At 39.1% G+C, this 17,293-nt stretch overlaps 1 protein-coding gene across 3 annotated transcripts in view; it reads left to right on the forward strand.

Moving 5' to 3' along the window:
- Positions 1 to 942: 942 nt before the first annotated feature.
- LOC306881663 (dynamin-1-like) overlaps positions 943 to 17,293 on the forward strand; it is a 44,741-nt gene continuing 28,390 nt past the window's right edge. For all 3 annotated transcript variants that reach the window (XM_079435851.1, XM_079435852.1, XM_079435853.1), the window contains exons 1-6: positions 943 to 1,127; positions 1,522 to 1,760; positions 7,919 to 7,992; positions 8,201 to 8,350; positions 13,232 to 13,435; positions 15,943 to 16,041. In XM_079435851.1, coding sequence (XP_079291977.1) covers positions 1,600 to 1,760; positions 7,919 to 7,992; positions 8,201 to 8,350; positions 13,232 to 13,435; positions 15,943 to 16,041 — 688 coding nt within the window. In that variant the 5' untranslated portion in view covers positions 943 to 1,127; positions 1,522 to 1,599. The remainder of the gene's footprint in view (positions 1,128 to 1,521; positions 1,761 to 7,918; positions 7,993 to 8,200; positions 8,351 to 13,231; positions 13,436 to 15,942; positions 16,042 to 17,293) is intronic.

Genomic DNA, 17,293 nt, shown 5'->3' on the forward strand with positions numbered 1-17,293 from the left:
CATACCGTTTATTCTATTCTTGTTTATTTATGTTTACATGTGTGTTTTTATTCTCATCTTATGTGTAGTATCTGTGTGTTGTTGTCTGTCTGTGTGTGTGTGTGTGTGTTGTTGTTGTCTCTGTGTGTGTTGTTGTTGTTGTGTGTTGTCTGTGTTGTTGTTGTGTGGTGTTGTCTGTGTGTTGTTGTTGTTGTTGTTGTTGTTGTTGTTGTTGTCTGTGTGTTGTTGTTGTGTACTGGAAGCTTGTGACACTAAAACACATTCCTTGTCTTTCTGACTAGAATCCATCAACCTTTGAGAGGAGATTCTCTCTCTGGATAAACGGCGACATCTGTTGGTAATGAGGAGAAATCACCTACAAATCAATTTCTTGCTCCCAGAAACCAATTCTATATATTAGCAGATGCAAATCTTCATCGATTAATGGCGATTAATTCAGTGTATTGGTCTTTGCGCGGTGCAGTAGCATGTAAGGACTGTTTTCTTGCACTAATGCTCTCTGAGGGGAAATCTGATTTAAAGGCGCAAGGATCGTAGACTAATTAAGCAGTGAAAGACACTTAATATATGTGACCTGTATGATATAATATAGGTTTATGGCCGGTTTCAGCTTCACTGAAGATGACAGGCGGATTTGACGCGTTATGGAGGAGGAGGAGCTGCTCATGAATATTACGCACGTAACTGCACGTTCATCCTGGAGTCCTCACCGATTGGTTGACAGGCAAGTCATTTGTTATCGAGCGCACGTCAGCTGACCAATCAGCGCGAAGGCTTGACTTATGAATATTAATTAGATGTCGTGACTGAACGCTCTAGTAGACATTCCACGCAACCGCGGCCCGACTCATTAATATTCATGAGCAAGCTGTATTCTCCGCAGTGTGATTGGTGCAGCTCCGCTGGACCTCCGTCTCTGATTGGTCGCGTCCTGCGCCAATCGCTCGACAACGTTGCATCGTAATTAGTGCTGCTGCGTTGCAGGGCGATTAATTTGTCATTGGAGAGAAAGACTATAGGATGAAATATCGTGACATACAGATGTATTCATTCCGACAATAACAGGACTCTGTCGCCTGAGGTTTTCCAGCATCAGTAGTAGGTGGCGCAGGTGGAGCAGGATAACGGTGAGCATGAATAATATCAGTTTATATGGAGGCGATGGGCCGCGGCGATCATGGCGTATCACATCATTTAAGTTACACCCCTTACAAATACATCTGCATGCTTATATCATCCATACGAATGCAGTTATATATCCCTTATTAATGCATCTGCAGCCTTTATGTAGTTCTTCTGCATCTCTTCTGTCATCCGTGTGAACAGAGACAGGCCTACATCTCTTATGATGCATGTTTAACAAACATATATATGTAGTAACATGATGCTGATGCTAGAGCTGCTGCTGCTCTGTCAGTCAGTGTTTGCGGATGTAAAAGCAATTGCGCAATGTCTCTGTGTGTGTGTGTGTGTGTGTGTGTGTGTGTGCGTGCGTGCGTGCGTGTGCGTGCGCGCGCGCAGCTGATGCGCGTCTAGATGCGCGCTCCTTCTCTCTATCTCTAGTCCAGACACTGCCGCATCACCTCCATCACCTCCATCATGGGGAACCGGGGCATGGAGGAGCTGATCCCGCTGGTCAACCGGCTGCAGGACGCCTTCAGCTCCATCGGCCAGAGCTGTAACCTGGACCTGCCGCAGATCGCGGTGGTGGGCGGCCAGAGCGCCGGGAAGAGCTCGGTGCTGGAGAACTTCGTGGGGAAGTGAGTGAAGGATGCTGTCAAATTATGACTGGGACCCTGGAGCACAACACCAGTCATAAGGGTCAATTTTTGAAATTGAGATGTATACATCATCTGAAGCTGAATAAATAATCTCTGCATTGATGTATGGTTTGTTATGATAGGACAATATTTGGCTGAGATACAACTATTAGAAAATCTGGAATCTGAGGGAGCAAAAAAATCTAAATATTGAGAAAATCTCCTTTAAAGTTGTTCAAATGACGTTCTTAGCAATGCATATTACTAATCAAAAATGAAGTTTTGATATATTTACAGTAGGAAATTTACAAAATATCGGTAACACTTTATTTTAGGGTCTCTTAACTAGTTGCTTATTAGTATGCACATTACTAGAATATTAGCCATTTATTAGTACTAATTAAACACATATTAATGCCTTATTCTACATCCCTAATCCTATCCAATACCTAAGCTTAACAACTACAGCACTAACTATTAATAAGCAGCAAATTAGGAATTTATTGAGGGAAAAGTCGTAGTTAATAGTGAATAAGTGTTTCCTATTCTAAAGTGTTACCAAAATATCTTCATGGAACATGATCTTAATATCCTAATGATTTTTGGCATAAAAGAGAAATGTATAATTTTGATCCATACAATGCATTGTTGTCTATTGCTACAGATATACCTGTGTTACTCATGACTGCTTCTGTGCTGCAGGGTCAGATATGATACGATACAGTCTAAGACGAGTACCCGATACAAGGCCGTAGCTTTGATTGAGCTTGAACTATTATTCAGGACAGAGAGCAGTAACTGATGCAATGAGAAAAATTCATCTGAGACCCTCTGAAAACAACAACAACCATCATAGAAGTTGTCATTTTGAATGGTTATATTGGGAATTGTATTGGTTTTAATGGTCGCTGGTAATCTGTTGCCTTTATTGATGGCTTGTTAAAACCACTAAATCCTAATGGAATATGGCCCAAAACACACTAGAGGTAATGGCTTTATTTAGGGATGTCCTGACCAGGTTTTTTGTTCCCCGATCCGAGTCATTGAATATTGAGTATCTGCCGATACCGAGTCCCAATCCGATACTTGTATATTCCTAGTGTTTGGTGTACAGTTCAAATACATTAAAGCTAGCAAAATCAATCCAATGTATACAGAGTTGTGCAGACAGTAAAAGCAATATATCTATGTGCTCACACTATATAAGACGTTTTGAGCATCTTCTATTCCTTTTAATGGCGGTTGCCAAACCCACTTAACGCGCACACTGCCCCCTACAGCACGACACAGGCGTGACCGATACCGATCAGTTAAAGAAAAACGCTCAGGACATCCCTAGTCATTTTTTACAGAAATTCTGTGATGGCTAAATAATAGTAATTATATTATATCAAAAATATTATGGTACCCTTAAAGACCCCAAGGATGCAAAACGTAAAACAGAAATGAGGTGGCAAAGCTTTGCATAACAGATTTCAAATATGCGTGTTAAGGATCTGGAGCGAATCAATGGATGAAATTTGACGCAGATGTTGAGGAGGCTGAAGGATCCTCCACCCACGAGTGATGGTCTAAACTTGGGTTCGGTTAGGGTGTATCGTGCACATTCAATACAAAATAATTAGGCTAATTCTGTTAAAAATGCAGTGCATTCTCAGAAAAAAGGTACAAAGCTGTCACTGGGGCAGATAAAGTTACACGTATGCACCATTTAGGTACTAATGTGTATCTTTAAGGTATTTATATGCACCACTTAGGGATGAATAAAGTAGAATAAGATGAGTATCGCCCCGCTGACAGACTTTGTGCCTTTTTCTAAGAGTGTGAAATGCCATGCCAAGCTTGGAATATGGGTCCTGAGACTTCAGATTGTTTGCTGTAGGCGACTGTGAGGCTGGAGCGGATGGAGTAGCTGAGCGCAGATCTTGAGTTCTGGAGTATTTTCATTAGAAGAGCAGTTAAGAGGCGTCACAATGCTCTTTTTACTCTACTGACTTCCAATCATATGCATGCTAATGCAGGAGACAAGAAACAAGTTCATTTGGTAAACAATTGATCTGCAAATTTGCATCATATGAAAACAGGATTGCACTGAAGTAGATTGTATATTTGTACATGTTGACTGTATGAGTGAACTGTGTTATTATAAATCTTTAGAAGGATGATACAGTCATCCAGGTGGGAGGTTATGGATGCATGGATAGTTGTTTTGGCATCTGTAAAGTTATGGGAGGAAAGAACACGAAGAGTTGAAAGAAAGAGAATGTTACGAGGTGGATTATGTGGTGAATAAAGACTGAGGAGCCAAATATAATGGAAACTAAGGCAGCGTGTGATTGTGTTTGTTAATACAGACAAACTAAGGCTGTCACCGAGATCAGATGTCAGACTGTAGTCGATAGAGCAGTGAGGGTTAAGGTTAGGTTAGGTTATATACAGTATATTTATATGGCATTTTTCACAATGAATGTTGTCTGAGAGCAACTTAAGAGAAGATATTCCTTCATGCCTCGAGTGAGAGACATCATGACGACTGTCACAAGGAGAAAAACTCCATGAGATATTCAGGTTCAGATGGAGAAACACCTTCAGATTCAGCTGCAGTCAAACGTTCATGCAGGATGTAGTAATGTATTACTAATAACTATTTTGTGTTTATTGAATAAATGAAGTTTACATTGTAAGAGTGTGATGGTGAAGATGAATTGAGCTTGAAGTCATTCCTGGATCCTGCTAGTGTGAGTGCTTTGTATTTTTGTAGCTAGTGTGTGCAGAACACTATAGTTCATTTAGTTCAAGTGAGGAGAGCAAAATAAAGTGAACTGTGGCATATTATACCCAAAACCTCTTCATAGAGTGGACTACCAGTAAAATTTATACCAATTTGGGAGCAAACATTTAACCTGACCATGTTTTACTGAAGTGTTTTTTCTTTAATTGCTAATGTGAACTTTTTTCACCACAGACTGAACTAAATGAAGCACTGCTTGGTGATTGGTTGAGCTAAATTGGTTTTATCTAATTGTGTTCTTAAATTTAATTTAACAGCTGACAGCTATTCAACCAAATTCATTACAAACCTTTCTATCAAAGTTATCTGAAGAGTTTATCAAGATGAGTTTGTTCTGACACAGTTTAACTCTGAGTTCTTCTCATATTTTATTACCATTTTCTAAACTATAGTGAATAAACTGGGATAATGTGAGAAATGTTGACGGTGTCTGAATAAATTGTGGTTTGACTGAATATCTGGTGAACAGGTCTTCAGTCTCGACTCAAACTGCTGGAGACTCTTGATCATTTCCAGGAAGGCTGTTCCAAAGCTTCCCAGTACAATAGTATAATGCATTTTATTCATATTATCAACCAGTATGACACAATATCCAGTCGAGTAGCCGATATCATGCATAACAATCCATTGCACTGATTGAAACATACACAGCATCACTGAAATTAAGCATTTACAACACAATTCAATTACAAAATACTGGAAATATCAGAATTTTCATTATTATTCTTTGACAAAGTTGTTAGTAGATTTTGTATTCACTTCTGTTAATTGGGCATTCATATGCAGCAGTTGATGATGTGCACATGTTCATAATTATTATAATAATAATATGATAAGAAAATGCTGGCTGATATCCCAGTTTATCACTAGATGAGACAAAACTCAAAATTCAGACAACACTATATTTTGGAAAATTAGCTGTTTCCAGCCAAAGATTTTAATTAAACTTATGCGCAAATCTGGAATATGCAGATATTCATTCACTGGAATATCTGGAATATACTGCATTTCGTTGCCCTGTACCTTACATGTGCAATGACAATAAAGTTGAATCTAATCTAATCTAATATCGCATAAAACATCTGCGAATAAAGCACCGTTACCATCCAACGAGTCAACGAGAACAAAATCATCACTTCCTGATAAACTGGCACGAAATATCACTAAGAAAACTAGGAGAAGCCACTAAATACAATATCTCAGAAAATTAGAATATGGTGAAAAAGTAATTTTTTTCTTGTAATTTATTTAAAAAAGTGAAACTTTCATATATTTTAGATTTATTACATGTAAAGTAAAACACTTCAAAAGTTTTTTGTTTTAATTTTGATGATTAGAGCTTACAGCTCATGAAAGTCAAAAATCCAGTTTCTCAAAATATTAGAATATGTCCTAAAATCAATAAAAAAAAGGATTGAAAAGAAAAGTTAAACAGAAAAGTTGAAGATCTTTAAAGTATGTTCAGTTCTGCACTCAATACTTGGTCTGGGCTCGTTTAGCACAAACTCCAGCATCAGTGAGGAACGGCATGAGATCAGCCTGTGGCTCTGCTGAGGCACTATTGAGTCTTCAGATCGTCTGGATCGTGTTGGATCCACTGTTTCTCATCTTTCTGTTGAAAATATCCCATAGATCCCATATGGGGTTCAGGTCAGACATGTTGGCTGGCCAGTCAAGCACAGTAATATCATGGTCAGCAAACCACTTGGAAGTGGTTTTGGCAGTGTGTGCAGGTGCTAAAGTCCTGCTGGAAAAGCAAATCAGCATCTCCATAAAGCTTGTCAGCAGATGGAAGCATAAAGTGCTCCAAAATCTCCTGGTAGACGGCTGCATTGACTCTGGACTTGATAAAACACAATGGACCAACACCAGCAGATGACATGCAGCCCAAATCATCACTGACTGTGGAAACTTCAAACTGAACTTCAAGCAGGTTGTGTTCTGTGCCTCTCCACTCTTCCTCCAGACTCTGGGACCTTGATTTCCAAATGAAATGCAAACTTTACTTTCATCTGAAAGAGGACTTTGGAGCACTGAGCAACAGTCCAGTTCTTTTTCTCCACAGCCCAGGTAAGACGCTTCTGACGTTGTCTCTGGTTCAGAAGTGGCTTGGTAGCTCTTTTCCTGAAGACGTCTGAGCGTGGAGACTCTTGATGCACTGACTCCAGCTTCAGTCCACTCCTTCTGAAGCTCTCACAAGTGTTTGAATCAGCTTTGCTTGACAGTATTCTCAAGCTTGCGGTCATCCCTGTTGCTTGTGCACCTTTTCCTACCCAAATTCTTCCTTCCAGTCAACTTTGCATTTAATATGCTTTGATACAGCACTCTGTAAACAGCCACAGCTTTCATTAATGACCCTCTGTGACTTACCCTCTTTGTGGAGGACGTCAATGTTCATCTTCTGGATCATTGCCAAGTCAGCAGTCTTCTCCATTATTGTGGTTTCAAAGAACAAGAGATACCCTGAATTTATACTGTAGAGATGGTCATTAATTGAAACTCAAATGTAAATATTCTAATATTTTGAGATACTGATTTTTTACTTTCATGAGCTGTAAGCTCTAATCATCAAAATTAAAACAAAAAAAACTTTTGAAGTGTTTTACTTTACATGTAATGAATCTAAAATATATGAAAGTTTCACTTTTTGAAATAAGTTACGAAATATGTTATACCATATTCATGTTCACCATACCATATGTTGAGATGCACCTGTATAATAAATGACTTAATTTATGAGCAGTCATTGCTTTCGGAGGCGGATATAAGACAATTATACAGAAATACTTTGACGACAGACTTTGCTCAGGCTTTTCAGAACGACCAAAACAACACAGATGCTGTGAACGAGATCAGTCCGCTGGTTATTCAGGTTAACCCGTCTCATAGCGCAAAGGCACATGAGTTTTTTTTAATGCACATGGTGGAATTTATTCAGTAAATGTGTTTCCATCGTAGTTTATGCACATTTTTTCTTATCAGATAAAAAGTTTATCCTACTCAAATGTGCACAAAAGTTTTTATGTGCATTTTTATAATTTGTTTGCATCTTGGCGTTTCCATCCAGCGTTTATTTTATGTGATGCTCCAAAATGCACATAAAAATATGTGGATGGAAACCTAGCTAGTAAGTGTTCATAATGCTTGGAAAGGAGTAGCAGTAGATTTAGACAGGGTTTTGTTAATCAGACAAGCGGGAACAGCTGTGATATGGTCTGATTAACTGGCGCTTCACTGCAATATAACTGTAAAGATATCTCTAGAGTGGCAGGGAAGCACACGTATGCACTCCAGCGAGGAATGGGGATTCTGTGCTGTGTTGTTGATTTGAGCGTGTCCAGAGAGATGGACTCTGTGTGTTTTCCAGGGATTTTCTGCCCCGTGGATCCGGCATCGTCACTCGCAGACCTCTGGTTCTGCAGCTCATCAGTGCAAACACAGGTGAGTCTCAGATTACATTGAGTTAGCTTACCCAGTATTTTTAGGTTGAGTGCAATTAACATTCAGGAAAAATCAATATCTGAAATTCTGCTAATTTAATCTTTATTAACTCATTACTTCAAATGTTTTACATTTTGCTCATGATGGTGCAGTCAGTCGTTTGTCTCTCTGTCTGTCGTAACATTGGCGTGTCGTCTTGGATCTGCAGAGTGGGCTGAGTTCCTGCACTGCAAAGGGAAGAAATTCACCGATTTCGACGAGGTCCGTCAGGAGATCGAGGCTGAGACCGACCGCGTCACCGGGGCCAATAAGGGCATTTCCCCCGTTCCCATCAACCTGCGGGTTAATTCCCCTCACGGTACTGGAAAACACATCACTAATCATAACATGTTTTACCTAAATCTGACTGCTTATGGTGGGGCCTGTTTTCGGTTTCTTAAAAAGCCTTTTGGATGCAAGATCGTGAAAGTACATACAGTCCTGAACCATGTTTTTATAAAGCATTTTTGGATTTAACAGCCCACGGGGTCACACATTTCAAGATGTAAATTGCAGCAAAACTTATATTTATTGGAAAGTCTATTGGGCTTATGAGTGGTGGTCGGCCGATATTGTTTTTTGACAGCTGATGTTGATATCTTGGAAAGCAGGGTGGCTGATATAAAGCTGATATTATTTTATTTATATTAATTAATATTTAAGATATTAAATGTGTAAAGATGTGTAAAATAAACCTACTTATGCTTTAAATGACAAAGTATTTTTTACAAATAAATAAATATTTAGTAAATATAATTAAAAAGGAAGTAACCAACATTGTAACCAACAGGGCATGAATGACATGAATATAACAGTGGGCAAATGCATAAAGTGCAGCATAATTTGGAATCACGAGTTTAAAGTTTGTCGATGGTGCATCTCCAGGGAAGCTGAACTGTCTGCATTCAATTTCTAGGGGGTTGCTATAGATGCTAAGGTATTCTGGATGGTTACTAGGGTGTTGCTATGTGGATGCAAGGGTATTTGGGGGTGGTTGCTAAGGTGTTGCTATGCGGTTGCTAGGGTTTGCTATGTGGTTGCTAGGGTACTCAGGTTGGTTGCTAGGTTGGCTTGGCTAGTTGCTAGAGTGTTGCTAGATAGATAGATAGATAGATAGATAGATAGATAGTAGATAGATAGATAGATAGATAGATAGATAGATAGATAGATAGATAGATCAGAAATATTAGACAGATAAGTTTGAATGAGTTTGAATGGATTAGAAATAGTTAATAGAAGGGAAGCTTCATTGAGTCTCAAGGGATTCTGGGAGTTCAAGTTTGACAGTCACGTAGAGAACACGCGATCAGGTAATATACAAATGCACACTTCACTTCAAGTCTGCAAGGTTTGTGAAATTAAATGTTAATTAGACATTCAAAGATTTGTTTAAATGGTATAACTGCGTATTTGCTGAATGCTGATGGCAAACAAGAAAGTATTATAATGTTTGCTTTTCTGTTACTAATAATATAAAAGCAATCGTTATAATACTTTTTGTATGCATGTTAATTCCTTTGTTTAACAGTTCTATCTGATTATTAGACAGACTTCTATCCGTATTAGACGGAACGACGACAGCGAACAAGAGAATGTGAGCACTGTGCGCTAGGGATGGCTCGATACCATCATTTTGGCTTCAGTACGATACCAGAATGTAGTACCTCGGTAGCGATACTAAATCAATACCATAGGTGACAAATAACCAGCCTCAAAAGATAAGTGAATTAAAAAAAATATATTATTAATAATAATAATAAAAACAGATTCATATGTTAATACCTTTGTATCAAACTGTAACAAAAAACCTAAAGGGAACATAGGTTACATTTTGATGTTGGAGAAAAAAAAATAGGCTAACTGCATTATAAATATATTCAAATCTTATCTTTTCAGTGCAAACTAAATGTCTCCTAAAATAAACACCTACCGGAAACATAGGTTTCATTTTGAAGAAAAAAAATAGCACTGAAGTTGCGCAATTGATGCAACAAATGTTGCTTTATTGTAAAGTGTTATTCTAACAAAGTAATATTCAAAATCATGTTATTATTTCTCTCTCTCAGATTGTTTTCAGATTTCAGACTCAACCAAAGAAAAAGCATTAAATATAAATCTCCCTCTCTCACTTGCTTCATATTAGCGATCGGCAGCGCGTCAGAAACATTCCCTTCATATCATTGATACTAAAATTAATATAGCAAAACTCTTGCTCAATTCATATCCAATTAAAATGTGATTGTATGAAATGCAAGTGCATGTATTACGTGACCAAAACTTCATTGATTATAGCGTGTCTCACATGCACATTTGAGCTTACTGTATTACATCTGAATGTGCGTTGATCAGATGTAAATAAAAGGTCAAATCTGAATGTATGAATGATGCACTCACCTGTCGATCTCTGAATTCTTTGAAAAGATCAGGATGAGCAAGCAACAAATGCTTAAAAAGATTTGATGTGTTGCTGTGGCAACATGATTTAGGCCTATAGCAGCGCTTGCATACAGGTGCAGTAAGGCCAGTTCCTTCACCTTTGTCATCTGTTTTTTATCCAAAGTAATGCCATATTTCACTTCTACTGTTCTCTTTATTTATTAATTTTGGGTGCGCTGAGTTCATCTGTTTGATCCATCGCGTAGTTCTGTTGTCACATTTACCGGTTGCGCAGCAATTTGGGAAGCACTGCCACCTACAGGTGCATTTAGCAACAGCAGCGTATGAAATACCGAATTGAGCAAAATTACCGTTTGAAATATAATATATACCGGTATTTTTCCAGTATCGGTATACCGCGCATCCCTACTGTGCGCCGTCAAAATAAAAGTCCCGCCTCAAATTCAACACTATAATCCCACAACAGCTCATCCACAAACTAAACTTGCTGGGCCTTAACACCCCCCTCTGTAACTGGATCCTGGACTTTTTAACTGCAAGACCTCAGTCAGTCCGTGTCGGCCGCAACTCCTCCAGCACTACCACACTGAGCACTGCTGACCCACGACTGCACTGCCAAGTTCAGCTCCAACCACATCATCAAGTTTGCTGATGACACAACAGTAGTAGCCCTCATCAGCAACAACGATGAAACGCACTACAGAGAGGAAGTAGCACAGCTGGCGAAATGGTGTAGTGCTAACAATCTGTCCCTCAATTTGAGTAAGACAAAGGAGGTTGTGATGGACTTCAGGAGAAACTCCGTTGACCACCCCCCACTGACCATCGACAGCTCGACTGTGGAGAGAGTCAGCAGCACTAAATTCCTGGGGGTGCACATCACAGAGGATCTCACCTGGACCACCAACACCATGTCACTCTCCAAAAAGGCACAACAGCGCCTCCACTTTCTCCGCCGGCTGAAAAGGGCAAGTCTCCCGCCACCCATCCTCACCACATTCTACAGAGGCACCATTGAGAGTGTGCTGACCAGCTGCATCACTGTCTGGTACGGGAACTGCAGTGCTGCTGACCGCAAGACCCTCCAGCGGACAGTGAACACAGCTGCAAAGATCATCGGTGCCCCCCCCCATCCTGGACATTTTCCATGTGCGATGCTCCAGCAAGGCCTCCAGCATCGTGACAGACCCCACCCATCTCTCCCACAACCTCTTCCAGCTCCTACCATCAGGTAGAAGGTACCGGAGTATCAAAGCTCGCTCTGTCAGATTGCTCAACAGCTTTTTTCCCCAGGCTGTGAGAGCTCTTGAGAACTCACCCAACTCATTAATACTGTGACAACTTTTCCCAAGTGCAATTCTGAGTGTGCTACACACAGGTGAGTGGGCTATACAAACCACCTGTAGTGACGCACTCATCCCACTATATGCACACTAGACACTTTCTATGAACACTCCCTGCTACAAAGACTCAATAAGAAAATGTTTACTTGAGCATTGCACTACAAATCTTTTTGCACTATGCGCTGCTTCCCACAAAATCTCTCTTTAATCTGCACAACAATTTAATGTACGAAATATATATACAATTTTTTTTTTTCTATCTTTTTGCACAATTTCATGTACAGTATATATGTAAAGTTCTTGTACAGTCTCAGTTTGTGTATGTCTATGCAACTAGGTATAGTAGTTATAGTATATGTATAATCAAATACTCTTTTCTTTTTTTTCTTTTTTTTCTCATTCTTGCATTGTTGTATGTTTATCTTATGTTTAACTAGTATGTAGCACCGTGGTCCTGCGAGACACGACATTTCATTCCACTATATGTCCACACTTGTAGCAGAATGACAATAAAGCTCAACTTCAACTTGAACGCATCGGCCAAACAGAAAAACTTATCGGCTGATAACAATATTTGAAAAATGCCAGATATATTGGCCTTGGCAATATATCAGTCGACCACTAGTTATGAGGTTATGGCGTAAATCACAGGTTCAAATGTTATTCATTGGATCTTCATCACAGGTGTGTAAAGCTCAAGCCCTTGGCCACGGGTCTGACATTAACATGGGCTTGCACAATTAAAGCAAATCTATTACGGCTACCGTGAAGAAAGAGAAAATGAAATGGTAAACGAGAATTGCGGCGTTAAATTTAGATCTGTTGATTCGGCATCATGCTTGTTTTTACGTGTTTACAGCATTGCGCATTATAACCAATCACACCCGATTCTGTTGAGCTTATGAACGCAGTGGCCAATCAGAGGCGTTCAGATGAGTTTTGTTGATCTGCTCGAGCGCAAATTCTTTCTTCATAAACAACGAAGTGCAGATGTACAAACAGCGTAAGAGATTCGTTCATTATACAGTGTAGACAGCTTCTCTGATTATAACGAGAGTGTTTTTAGTGCTTAAACTCATGCTAGACATAATAATAAAATAATCATTTGATGTTCTTTGATAATGTAAATGTTCTTTGCTCTCTTTCTGTATGTAATTGATTCACTCTTTGAATAAATGTAGTAATAAAAGCATTATAACTAGTAACCTAAAAAATAATTTTTAAACTGTGATCACATTAAATACAGAGTCAGTCGTATTAAAAATGTCTTACCCATATCTGGTACTTGTCTAAACAGACGGGTTTATGATGTGCATGTAATTAATAGATTCCACAATCATTAGGCTGCTTTTAGCCTTACCCTGGAGTTGGTTCTCTCTCTGCCTGTGACCTTTGTTCTCTTTCATTTTTCTTCATGAATGTCTTGGCTCACAGTCATCTGTCCTCTTGGCTGTGTGCAGTTCTGAATCTGACCCTCATCGACCTGCCGGGCATCACTAAAGTTCCTGTGGGAGATCAGCCGGCCGACATCGAGCATCAGATCCGAGACATGATCATGCAGTTCATCTGCCGCGAGAGCTGCCTGATCCTGGCCGTCACTCCTGCCAACACTGACCTGGCCAACTCTGACGCGCTCAAACTGGCCAAAGACGTCGACCCTCAGGGTGAGTGACCTGCTGACCTTCTGACCTCCTGACCTCCGGTTGCATAAAGCACATTAAAGTGTCCCTATTGAAGATGAGCTTCCATGCAGTGTGTAACTCAGCTGTAAGTGAATGGAAACATCCTGCAAAGTTTTAAATCTGAAAGTGCACCATGTATAAAGTTATTGTCTCTCAAAAGAAAGAGTTGACTCTGAATAATTTTTTAAAAACGAATCGTTTCATGCTGACGTCAACATTAAACATTAGCATATTGCCGCCCACTTGTTGGTCTTTTTGCATTGGTCTGAATGAAAATGCAAATTCATTCTTTGTCACTAGGTGCCGCTTTTGGAGCGGTTTTCCCGGTAACGCTGTACACAAAGCAGCATGCCCTCACAAACACTGCTTTATCAGGCGTTACAGGCGAGATGAGATAAACATGAGACCAATCGACCAATCACCGCAGATTAGCGTCACGCAGAGGAGGGGTTTGGGAGTCATTGAGCAAGTAAGGTAAAAATAAATGGATATCATAAGAAAAAGATTTACTGTGTGGAGACGTGCTGATATGGCGCTTGGTCTCGTTCTGTCTCGCGTGTCTTGTCCGTGTCAACTCTTGCTTGGCCATTTATTGTGAAAAAATAAGGAAAGTGTGTTCAGCTAAATTCAATTAGTATTTTGTTAGACGGGTATAAAAAAGCTTAGTTTACCGCGGCAGCCTTCGTGTGAAGACCGAAGAGCGTAAAGACCATCGACTCTACCGGGCGACTCCACCGGACAGAGACACAGGCAAACGCTTCTTATTTCTGCTCTTTTCTACCACTTGTTTCACTCCTGTTTCATTTTTTATAACCATTTCTTACTGTGTGTAAGTTGTGGTTTTTGTAGTTTTATTTAATTTGTGTTATTTTAATACTTCAACAAACTAAATGGAAATTAAATATATATATATATTGAATTTATAAATGTATTCGTATATATGTGAATATATATATGTGTGTGTGTGTGTGTGTGTGAGTGTGTGTGTGTGTGTGTGTGTATCTGTGTGTCTCTGTGTGTGTGTGTGTGTGTATCTGTGTGTGTGTGAGTGTGTGTGTCTGTGTGTGTGTCTGTGTGTGTGTGGTTGTACATACACATATGTAGTTGTTTTTTGGTGTTTGGCTTAATGTTATGTTAGAATCATACTCTTATACCTTTTTTATTTATTTTGAATTGTTTTTAGCTTTATTTTTTATTTATTTTTTCATTTTAATGTTATGTTTTGAATTTTTTTGTTGTATGCATTTGTCGTTTTTATTTCTTTATTTTTAACGTGTATAGGTAGTATTTATAAAGTTTTAGCTTTTAGTTTTGGATCTGTTTTTAATTGTTTTAATACTACAATTGATTGCTTCTATTGTCCTCATTTGTAAGTCGCTTTGGATAAAAGCGTCTGCTAAATTACTAAATAATAATAATAATAATAATAAAATGAAAGTGTTTTTTGACCTTGCATGCATGTAAACCTGTTGTTGAGGACTCCCAAAACCACAATATGAACCTTTCATAACCCATAACAGGGGCACTTTAAGTGTAATTTTCCTTAAAAATCGCCCTTAAGTTTCCCTTACACTTAAGCGCATTGCATAAAATATCCTTACGTTTCTGCTTTTTATTCAGCTAATAAGATACTTCTGTGAATCTGGTTTGGACTTCCAGCGCGAGAGCGTCGAGTATGAATGAAACACTGCAAGAGAGTTCAGCGCTTTAATGTTCAGCATCGTTTAGGATACGAATAAAACATCATGCATAGATTATCTTGTCTCTTTGCATTTAAATATAGATTTATTCACACTAGTCCCTGAAAACCTCTACATGGACAGAAATGATGAGAGATCTTTATTTGTTGTCCAAAGATGAATAAAAGTCTAATGGGTTTGACACGAGGGTGAGTAAATCATTTTTCAGAATTTTCAGTTTTGGGTGAATTACCAACTTGAGTTTCCGTCTCGTCTGGTCCTTCTCTTTCATATTTGGTTTCCTTTTTTGTTTTCCTTATCCAAGTTATATTGTTTTCTGGGAAAACTTGCACCGCTATTGTCATTAACAAATAACGTGACCATGGCAACAGTCAATATTTTTAATGGCAAAACCTGGGTCGCTGTCGTAAAACACTTAACAGTTTCCCTTTGCTAAGGGAAGTGTTTAAGGGATTATATGCAACACCCTTAAGTCTTTCGCTTAGGTACGGGTTACTCATGCCTTAAGTCTCATACTTAGGGGAAGAACTTAAGGTGCTTTATGCAACTGGGCACTGAGCTTCAGAGCTGGTGCATCTTACTCTAGTCCTGCTCTAAATCCTTTCAAAATTACACACCAGTTCCTCGTGAGAATAAGAGTCAGGTTTGTGTGGCTTTTGGAGCCGTGGTTTAGTGGTAAGACACAAGGCAGGTTCGAGTACCATTCCTCCCTCTTTCTGTCTGATTATTCATAAGAGCGGTAGGTTCTTACCGTGGTGTTTTGTGTAAAGTGTAGTCTCACTGTTACAGGCCAGAGGACCATCGGTGTGATCACTAAACTAGACCTGATGGATGAAGGAACAGACGCGCGAGATGTTTTGGAGAACAAGCTCCTGCCTCTGCGCCGCGGTGAGAAACCTTCGCTCCGGTCAATGCCTTTCACATCAGACTCTTTCCAGTTATACGTTTTTAGCTCTCATGCCAGTGATTTTTGGTTTTAATTAGGGATGTCACATATTTTTTATTTTTTAATTGCATGATGTGCTGATTAATTAGTTACAAATTAATCCATCAATGAGAAATTACTCCCTAAAGATTTAATGTCATTATTGTGATAAATCAGAAAAGCATTTAACAGAATTTAGGAAAGAATAGCTTTATAAAGAAATATTTCAGTTCAGCACTGCAGAAAGAATGAAAATAAATGGGTATTTTTAATGAATATTGAAATTTGAAATGAGTTTAATGAAGTGAAATTATATTTTCAATATAACACTAAAAGAGCCAGAAGGTGGTGGCCGGTCAATGTCTGAATGAATCAACTGATTCACTCAACTGATTCACTCAACTGATTCACTCAACTGATTCACTCAACGGATTCACTCAACTGATTCACTCAACGGATTCACTCAACTGATTCGTTCAAATATCTGACTCATTCAGTAACGAATCACTGATGTGTGTTGATCAGAGGCGCTCAACAGTTCTGCTGTGACTTTGATTGGAACTATTTTCATTAGAGATACTGAGCAAAACCAGACAATATTGTGTCTAAAATGTAAAAAAAAAGAACTTCTTGTTCACTGAACTGTTGTTTGAATCAATATTCACATTTGGTGCAGATATTGGGGAAGAGCAGCACTTTTACTCATGTGATATTGCTGAACTGTATCATATGATATAAATATAAGAGGGTGATTTTTTTAATTCATTTTTTGCCTATTTATGTGTTGAATGTTAGGCTCATATAACTGTATTCTGATAGACTCCACCACACAGTCAGTCGTTCCTGCATCAGATGCCAGACCGGTCTGAACGGGGCACTAAGTGTTTAAATAATTTGAATGTGTTATTTTTTTCTATAATAAATCTCACCAAATGAATGCATTAAATTGACAGCCCTAGGGCTCTATCATACACCCGGGGCAATGCGGCGCCAGGCGCTATTCGGGTGTTTTTTGCTAGTTTCAGCCCGACGCAGTTATCATTTGCACGTCCTGTGCCACGTTGTTTAAATAGCAAATGCATTTGCGCCCATTTGTGCACTCATGGGTGTGCTGGTCTGAAAACCAGGTGTGTTCAGACGCATTGTTAGCGCGTTGCTATTTTGAAGCAGATGAAATAGACCAACTAAAACCTGGTCTAAAGTCAATGGCGCAGT

Source organism: Barbus barbus (genome assembly GCF_936440315.1).
Source record: "Barbus barbus genome assembly, chromosome: 15".
Lineage (NCBI taxonomy): Eukaryota > Metazoa > Chordata > Actinopteri > Cypriniformes > Cyprinidae > Barbus > Barbus barbus.